Here is a 9,782-nt window from a genome sequence, read left to right on the forward strand (position 1 = left end):
TGCGCCTGTTCTAGGTTGGCTTCTACCTTTGAACTCTTCTCATTTTGACGAAGGGTTTCTAATTAGGATTTTAATTAACTATTATTTTTATTATCACCATAATTCGACATGTTTTCCATATAATTCATATTTTCCATATTCTCTATTTTATTTCTTTATTTTCCAATTTTCCTAATTTATTTTATTTCCTATTTTCTTCAAATTTCCTTATTTTTCAAGTTTCCTAATTTATTTTATTTCCTATTTTCTTTTAATTTCCTTATTTTCCAATTTTCCTTATTTTTCAAATTTTCCTATTTTCCTTATTTAAATCAATTTTCAATTTCCATATTTTTTTCCAATTTTCCAATTTTTCTTATTTCATTTATTCTTTTCTTTTATTTCTAAAACTCTTTTGGGCATGTTTATGATGTAAATTCAAATATTAATTGTAATTTATTTATTTATTTCGTATTTATCTTGTATGATTTATTTACTTGGTTTTCACATGTAATTTAATCTAACTTCCAACTTCAACCACATTGTTTGCTAAATTATATGTTCACCGACTTAGTTAATTCTCATATGATAGGATCAAAACGATGGATGTTGCATTGCATGCATATAATCGACAACATATCACATACGAACGATTTCCCTAATCATTAGTAGAGGCCGCTATCGAGGCGGGCGGGATTAGGTGTTCAGTAAAAGGACTTCCTAATACGTACCCTCACCCCTTACTCTAGATCTCTGTGAACATCCGTGTTCATTGGCATCCACGAGAGTCATTCTAGACATAGAATGCTAAGGGTAACGAGTTCTTAGTGTTCATGTCACTACTTTGTGTCTTGACATGACACGAGGTATTCGGACGGTTCCAATTTCCCATAAAAATTGGTGGCGACTCCACAAATGCAAACGCTTGTTCCCAAACGCCCCCGTGACCCATGTCCACAAAAAATTATAACTAAAAATAGTTAGTTCTCAAGTATCAATTGTATATTTGTATTTTCATATTTCAGATTTGATATTTGATGAAGTAAATTTGATGGAAGTACATTAACTGGAAGTATGAAATTGGAAGTCTGAATCTTTTTCCAAATAGCTTATCCTCCACTTTTTGTATTGTTGATTTTATTATGTATTAAAATCGAATTGTATTCGGATCTCGAAATATGGATATCCGGATTCTTGAATACCTGATTTTCGGATATCTAAATTATTCAGTTCGGATCTGGATCCTCAAAATTCATGATTTTAAAATCTGGTATCCGATCCGGTTTTGAAATCTGAATCAGATATCCGGTTTTGCTCAGCCCTGAAGATTGTTGGTCATTGTATATCGATCATCGTCACATTTTGAGGTTTACTTGTGTATTGATTGTTCCTACTCGACCATGTGGTTGGCTGTTTGTTTCCTGCGTATCAAACTCTTTTAAAAACTATCTGCGGTGTTCCACTTGATATTTTCGATCATTTGGTGAGTAATTAGACTTACAGGTTTGTATATATTGATGATGCCATGAATGTTGATGATGTAATGGGGCATGAGATAAGTCGTTGACATGCCGAGTCTAACTCAGTAATTGTTATAGATATGACGTAGGTTTATTTATAGACTTATGTTGTAGTTTTGAGATCTTGTAATTAGGAGATTCAGTTTTGTATTAAACTTTGGACTTTATAATAATTGTTTCTTAATTGGAGTTTTTGATTCACCACCTCAAAAAAAGGGGATAGTAGCATTCATATTTACCTTGGCTAGGTAAATGGAGGTGTTACAAACACGCCATTAGGAATGACGACTTTACACAGTAGACACGCTCTTGTGAATGACGTGTCTTTGAAACTCAATTTACCATTGCTTGGAGAGTACTTTACATTTAAATTGACAATGAGACAAATGAATAAATAATCATTAATTACATCCATCTCCAGCAAGACTCAATCAATGTGCGTGATGATCTATCTATTGTCAATCTCGAGGCACGCGATAGTCCCTCTACTGTCGACCTCAACGCACATCCTTGTTGCCCTCTGGTGTACCTTCACTCGTCTCTCCTTGACGTCGCTACTTCTATCATGCGCGAATTGGCAGGGAGATTACAGTTATAGTTTGGGAATTGGCAGGGAAGAAGTCTTAGATGGCGGTTACGCCCGTGGTGGATGCAATTGGAGATTTTCGGCATGCTGAAGGATGAGATTGGGGATTATGATTTAGAAGAGAGAGAAAGGACTAAGAGGTGTTTCATGGATGATGGTTGGTGATTAAGTAGTTTGGGTTTGGCTAAGAAATAAAAGAGTTTTTGTCTTGAGGTGATAGATAGCTTTGCTCGAGCAATAATGGCGATTGTAGCCAAAATCTTTTGAATTATTCAGTTAGAGGACGTCACCGTTCAGAAACATAAGTGAATTGAGTTTGCTTTAGAGTGCAAAGACACGCCATTGCGAATGACGTGTCTACCTCATGAGACCCGCTATTTCCAGTAGCGTGTTTAGTTCCTTGCATTTTGTAAAAGCTTATATAAGTTTGTCTTTCTTAGTCACTCTAAACACTCTATTAATAATGTCGTGTTTATTCCGTGTTTCATGTTTTGGAAAACCCGCTACAATGTTTATAGAATAACCCTAAAATTTAAATTGGATTAAAAACGGACTATGTTTTAAAGAAGAGGGCCTAATCCGTCCTACACCTCACAAATCACATGACAAGAGGAGCTCTAAAATCAAATATAAATAAATAAATAATAAATATAGTAATATGTGTTGACAACCTCTTCAAGTTGCAGTTTCTCTCCTTATATCTTCTGCTTTGTCGATCTCACCGCAATATTTCTCTTCTCTGAAGCGACAAACAATATAGCTCAACACACTCTCACCCAACTCTCTTCATTTTTACCCTGAATGTCAAGTAAAAAATAGTAAAAAGAGTAAAAAAGGAAATGTCTTCGTCAAATCCGAGAAGTGTTGAAGAGATCTTCAAGGATTTCAGTTCTCGTCGTTCTGCTATTGTTCGTGCTCTCTCTTCTGGTATTTTCCATTCCCCCCTCTTTACATTTTTTTTTTTTTAATTTCTGGGTTTTTTTCCTAACTGTTTTTTTCTGATCTGGGTTTCTTCCATTTATTTTTATTTATTTTTAATTTATTTTTGTAGATGTTGACGAATTCTACGGTCTCTGCGATCCAGGTATGTTCAACTTTGTACTCTTATTGTTCCAGTAATTGTTCGTTTATTTTATTTTATTTTATTTGGAAAAGAATATTGGTTGGAGTAAATTATGCATTCTGAAATGAGTTTTTCGATTTAGCAGTTATTTTAATTTTGAAGTCATATGAATCCCACTTTAAATTTGATAGCTTTTAGAGGTACTTGTGTTTCATTTTTGTGCGTTTGTTTGTGTTATGTTTTGTGTTACTTGTTGGCTCTGGAGATGTGAATTTGGAGCTTTTCGATCTCGGTTATTATAATGGTTAGCTCGAATTTTCAACTTCCTAGCTAATCGAATCCTAAAGAAATAAGAAGAATAATTTTCTTAATGGACTTACAAGAAGGATAAACTTTGGTAAAAGTTAGCCTTTTGTCCTTACAAGAAGAATAATTTATTTTTGGGTTTGGACGAGAGGCCTAGCTCTTATTACTCTTCAGTAACTAAACTTGGCCAATAGACCACTAAGGCGTCTTCTCAGAGGAATTGTGCACAACACAGAAGGTGTGCAGTTGAGAGTTATATCCCTTGGTCTTGTGTGACCCCTAGATTTCCTAGCCAGTCACTGGCTTGTTTGCTTCCCATTAGACATGATCGAGCTTGACTTGCCATCCTGTTCTTTTTATATGTGTCCCATATTACAATTAAAGGTTTCGTTGAGCACCGCTGAGTGTCTCTGACCACCGTTTAAATGCATGTCTTCTTATCCACATTGATTAACAATTTTCGTGTGTTCCATGTTGAGTTGTTAGGCTAATTTGGGCCCTTTTGCCTTAGCAAACAGCTCCTTTCTCATTTAAGCCATTTACGAGTCTGACATGAATATCGTTAGTTGTTTTTACTCGGCTAGATTGTATGGTTAATTCGACTACTCTCATCAACTATGTAACTCGCACACTCCACGACTCAATCTTTGAGAAAGGGCCTCTCTTAAGGAATGAATAAACGGGTACGAGGACTCTTCTTCAAAAAAAAATTTACTATAAAGTTTGAAATCGTCAAGCGTTTTTCAAGTGAGGTGAGAACTTGTTTGAGATGACGTTTTAACTCATCAGTATTTATACAAAATAATTTTTCAGACTTGTCTCTTTACTTTTGTCATGTGAGCCTCCCCCCCTCTGTGTCTTTGCTAATTGTCGTATGGCTTAGGATGTGAGAAGTCAAAGTAACATCCTCATCAACTACTTTTTAATGAAGATGCTAGGCATGAGCTTTAGCAACACGTTTTTGTGTGAACTAAACCAAACGTAATAAGCTGATTATGGCAGGCTACAATTGTAAAGGGTCTTACTGTGACTACATGATGCGATTCGTTGGTTATCGTATCCAAATTTTGATATGGGAATGAAAGGGTTCTCTTGCTTCTTTCTACTTCACTTATGTATTTGTGTCTCCAATGGCAATTAGAGAAGGAGAATTTGTGCTTGTATGGGCTTCCAAATGAAACCTGGGAAGTTAATCTTCCTGCAGAGGAAGTCCCGCCCGAGCTTCCAGAGCCTGCTCTGGGGATCAATTTTGCAAGAGATGGAATGAATCGGAAGGATTGGCTCTCTCTGGTTGCTGTGCATAGTGACTGTTGGTTGTTATCCGTGGCTTTCTATTTTGGTGCCCGTCTTAACCGCAATGAGAGGTACATCTTTATTGTCCTTTAATTTGTATTTTTTTTTGAGATAACTGTGGTCTATTCACATCTGTGTTGATGAAACAATGCTTGTGAGCTTGTGTGTGTTTGTTGTCTCTATCGAGTGAAGGTCAATTCTTTATTCTAATCGGTGATGCAACTTTTTTTCTTTATAGCTGTTTGACCGAAGCTATACCTTTTCCAAAATTGTCCGATTCTCAATCCTTATCTTTCGGTATACATGTCACCATTTCCACGTCTTCTCTAATTTCTCCTGATGTTATGACCCACTATCCTTTGGTACCTGTGGTTAGAAGCAAATTGGGTTGTCTATTACTCCCATCTTTTGTGCCTGTGGTTAGAAGCAAATTCCCTCTTTTATTCAGGATTCTCTTAGCTACGTATTGAGACAGACCTATTAGCTGCTTTTTTTTTTTTGGGGGGGGGGGGGGGTTACTTTTCCAAGTATTAATTCCTTATTATCCAGTCATGTTCCACATTTTGATAATTTTTTTCCAATAACTCTTCTAATCTTTTCTTTTTTCTTTTTCTAAAAGAACAAGTATAAATTGATCTGTACAGATTCATTTCCCATTCAGAGATATCCGGCATTCACTCAAAATGTGTGTATAATATTGTAACAACGGCTTTATCTGATTTTTGTGTTAGAACTTAGAAGAAGAATGGTAACTAAAAATATGCTTTTACTGAAGTGACCTTTCAGGCTGGTGATGGAAATCTCATGGTTCTTTAAACTCTATAAATGATTTAGATTCCCCTTTTTTCCTATTATTACAGATCTTTGGTGTCACTGGACATTGTTTGTCCTTTTCTTTCTGTTCTTGAGACTTGAGTAAATCAACCACTACTCTGGATTGAGATGCACTTTTATAGAAGCAACTCTGCTCCTTGGCGTTGCATCCAGTGTGACACCACTGAGAAAACAGTGTAGAGATTTCATTATAGGACTTTATGGAGGTGGGGACTGTGTCTTTGATAGTTTGATCTGGTGCTACTTGCTAGAAGCCTAGAAGTGTGACTTTTCCCTACAGCGGTTTCTTGCAAGCTGTCGGTGGGAGATGTCAGGGTCTTCTCCTGTTTGTTGGGATCAAAATGGGAGTGTGGGACCAATGTTGCAACTAGCAAACTAGTATGTTTTCTGTTCTCTTCCAGTAAAAAAACAGATAAACAAAGTCATATAGTTGTGTTAATGCTGACCTGAGTCGGGGACAAAACTATCCTTGTAGATAAGAAAAGGAGGAACTACTGTAAGCAAGAAAGTTATTTGTATTGATGAACTCGGATGCCCTTTTAGAGCCCCATTCATAATGATCTCTTAGAGCTTGCCGAACAAGTAATTGTAGAATATGTGAGATACATTTCATTTAACGCTTCAATAGACCGTAAGCCTAAAGTTCAGTGAGACATAGCTAAAACGCCTCAATGTGCCTTAACCGTGCCTTGTAGATTGGTGCAGCTAGCGAGGTGCACTACTGTACGATTTTCATAATAGTTTCTACTAGTTTTTTTTATTATGTGCCGTGTTGCTTCGACACACCAGGTAGGTGCAGTATCGAGTGTCGACACGACATGCCACCAGCACCTGATGCGCCTGGAATATGGCAAGAGAAGACACGACACTTGACATTGTCAACTGTTGAGATCAATTGTTTGCTTGAAATTATGGGAAAGGAATTAAGATTAAGAACCATAAAGTAAAGCTATTAAGAAAGTGTTAGGACTATTTAGGAGATGAATATTTGCAGAAAAGCCAGAGAAAGATGAAGATTAATGGTTTTGCAAGCTCAACGATCTTTTGGCCTGTCCTTTGTTCCTTCGTTGATCCCTCTTGATTTAGGCCATCTATAAGGAAATCAGTATTACCCTGATCCTTGATTTAGGCTCATCTTTAAGGAAATCAGTACTACCCTGATACTTGATTTAGGCTCATCATTACACGTATTTTCATTCATTAAGTTACTATTATAATCTTTAATTAATTTTTAGTTTAATATTCTTGCTATTAAGTGATATCTTTGTATATAAGTTTCTATAAAAAGAGAAAAGTGTCTTATTTTATGAATTTTATACCCATGAGTTTAGATCGGCTTTTTTTTTTTTAACAAAATCATGTTTCCCTTCCCTTTTCCCTATTTCCTTTTTGCCTCATTGTATTTCTAGTTGTGCAGCCGGTCACTGATGGTTTCAAAGGATGATTCATGTTGCTCTAATGCTGTTGTAACTCTCACTTTTGACCTCATTGAGTTTGCTTCTGGGCTTCTGTAGTGAGAGTAATGATAAATGAGATAATCTTAACATTTGATTGATTTAATTACCTACTGCTGTAAGTTATCTATTATTTTCTGTTAAATCAAATTAGAAATGTGATCTATCAATTTGGAATGTACTATGTAGGATTTATTATTGTCGATTCCTCCTCTCTATTGGTTATCCTAGAGATATTGGTTCTCCTTTAGTGCACTGTGTCATCATTTGGTTCTCCTTTAGCGCACTGTATCCTTTAGCACACTGTGTCATCATTAGTTATGTTTTGACGTGGAAGAGTCATATTTCACTTTGAACTTTGGTTTATGGGCATGCAATACTGGGAAATGAGCTGGCTCACAAGTTCGACATTAAAGTCAAAGTAGAAAGCCCTAGTGAGGTTAAACAAATGATAGGTAAATGACAGGGAAGTAAGGAAGTATGATAGATACTTGCTGTAATAGAAAATTGAGCTAAAGGGAGAAGGGGGAGGGTCCAAGATTTTCAAAATCTTTCACTTGGTACGTGGTACACTGGTTGATTTTGTGTCCACTTTAGCCCGTGATAGATTTTATCCCCACCCCCATGTTCCGCTACTAAACTGCCGATTTAACATTCTTGAAGTCTCAATGTTCTGACAAATTCACAAGATGAACAGGCATCCTAACTTTTTTGTTGTACCTCTCACTAAAACTTGTTTAGAAGATGACATCTACTGATATATTTCATTATTTTTCTGCCAGGAAGCGGTTATTTAGCATGATAAATGAACTGCCCACAGTGTTCGAAGTTGTGACTGAGAAGAAGCCATTGAAGGACAAGCCTAGTGTTGATAGTGGTAGCAAATCCCGTGGTAGTGCCAAGGTGAGACAAATAGTAGCAGTAATCGAGATTTCTTGTCTTCATCCATCTTGTTTTGGATGCATCTAATATCATCAAGGAATTATAGGTCCACTCATATGCATTTGTGTTTCATCTCAATTATCTACGCAATTTTCGTATTGGGTAATTCATAAACAACCACTCTGTGTTGTTAACATATAGAGGTAAGGCCGTGGGCATCACCTTTTTTTACCCTGCCATTTGCTCCAGGCACAGGGTTATGTTGTTGTCTTGTAAATTATTTAACACGAACAATGATAAAAAAAAATAAATGTCAAAAATAAATATTACACTCACCTGGAGCGGTATCTACTTAAGAGTTGATTGTCTGGAAATTTTGGATAGCATCACCCCAAGTGCCATGGAGCTGCATCTACTTTAGAGTTGACTTTGTGTACACTTAGTTTTTGAATAGTGTTACCCAAATTCAGGGTAGGTAGTACTCTTCAAACTAGAACTTGTTCCTCTAAGCCAGGAACCGTGAATCATGCAATACTGGTTAGAATGCCTAAGCGATCCTCTAAGCCAGGAACAGTGAATCATGCAATACTGGTTAGAATACCTAAGCGATGGGATTTGCAAAGTAAGAAACTAAAAGTTAGTCTTTAAAAGACCGTCTCATGTTAATTCATGCGTGACTGGCCCATTTAACTCATACCTCTGTCAATATATTCACCAGTTCATTGAAAACTGGCTAATTACCCTGTTTATTAGGTAACACGAGTTGGTCCATGGTATTCTTATCAAGAGACCATCTCATATGAGAATTTGTGAGGGGCTAAGGACTTGCATGTAATGTGCAGAGATCAAGTGATGGACAGGTGAAAAGCAATCCAAAGCCGGGAGATGAAGGGTTCGAGGACGAAGAAGACGAACAGGGAGAAACATTGTGTGGGAGTTGTGGTGGGGATTACAGTGCTGATGAATTTTGGATATGCTGTGACATTTGTGAGAAGTGGTTCCATGGCAAATGTGTGAAGATAACTCCAGCCAAGGCTGAGAACATTAAGCAATACAAATGCCCTTCTTGCAGTCTTAAGAAGCCCGGCCGTTCTAGTCACTGATCCTTGCCACTTTCGCGTTGATCGGAAATCCCTATCTTTGACGGTGGCTAACATCACAGATACTATGTAAGGCGGTTTTACACAGGCATTATTGTGAAATCGTATGTTATTTACCCAAATTTCCCTATAAGAAACTATTTTAGGAACTGCCATAATTTATGGTAGGGGTATGAGTTTCAGTAATGAGTAGTTTTTTTTTTTTTTTTCTTAATTTTTTTTTAATATTTTAGTGTAAAACTTGGTTATGAGAGACTTTTTGGGCTGACATAATATAGCAGTGCCTACCATTGATGTTTAAGAGCTGGGATTGTACTGGTATGTTTTTGATTAATCTTTGTTTATACAGCCACTGCTTGCTTGTATGTGTCCACTGTCCAGGTTTTCCCCTGAGATCCCCCGTGTTTCTTGTACCCGAGTATGGTGTATAATTAATACAGTCGGCTAGCCGCAACTCTAATGAGGTGGTCTTATACTCTTATTAGGTGGCAATTTTCTAAAAAAAAAAAATAGGATATTCCCCAATCTCCTTTGGTTTTGAAAAAAGAACTGAAGAATGTTATTACAACTTTATTTTTTTTTTCCTTTTTTTTACCCTTGCTTTGAGGGGTATTTATAGCGTTATTTGTTCTGTATCGTAGCTGAATACATGGATAAAGTGATACTAACTCGTATGATCTAGCTAGACCAGACCTCAGCTGGTTGATGATCATGGGCCTAGCTGTTCAGTGCTGTCAAGGCCAGCTACAGCTCTATCCATTTACG

The 9,782-nt window shown here is 36.7% G+C and overlaps 1 protein-coding gene across 1 annotated transcript; it reads left to right on the forward strand.

Annotated features, from left to right (window-relative positions):
* The first annotated feature begins 2,747 nt into the window (after positions 1-2,747).
* Positions 2,748-9,318, forward strand: LOC141586950 (PHD finger protein ALFIN-LIKE 1-like). Its single transcript, XM_074408359.1, has 5 exons — positions 2,748-3,012; positions 3,137-3,169; positions 4,596-4,818; positions 7,818-7,938; positions 8,760-9,318. Exons 1-5 carry the CDS (start codon positions 2,925-2,927, stop codon positions 9,018-9,020), a joined length of 726 nt encoding a protein of 241 aa, XP_074264460.1. The 5' UTR covers positions 2,748-2,924; the 3' UTR covers positions 9,021-9,318.
* Positions 9,319-9,782: the final 464 nt, after the last annotated feature.

This window comes from Silene latifolia, chromosome 6, assembly GCF_048544455.1.
Source record: "Silene latifolia isolate original U9 population chromosome 6, ASM4854445v1, whole genome shotgun sequence".
Lineage (NCBI taxonomy): Eukaryota > Viridiplantae > Streptophyta > Magnoliopsida > Caryophyllales > Caryophyllaceae > Silene > Silene latifolia.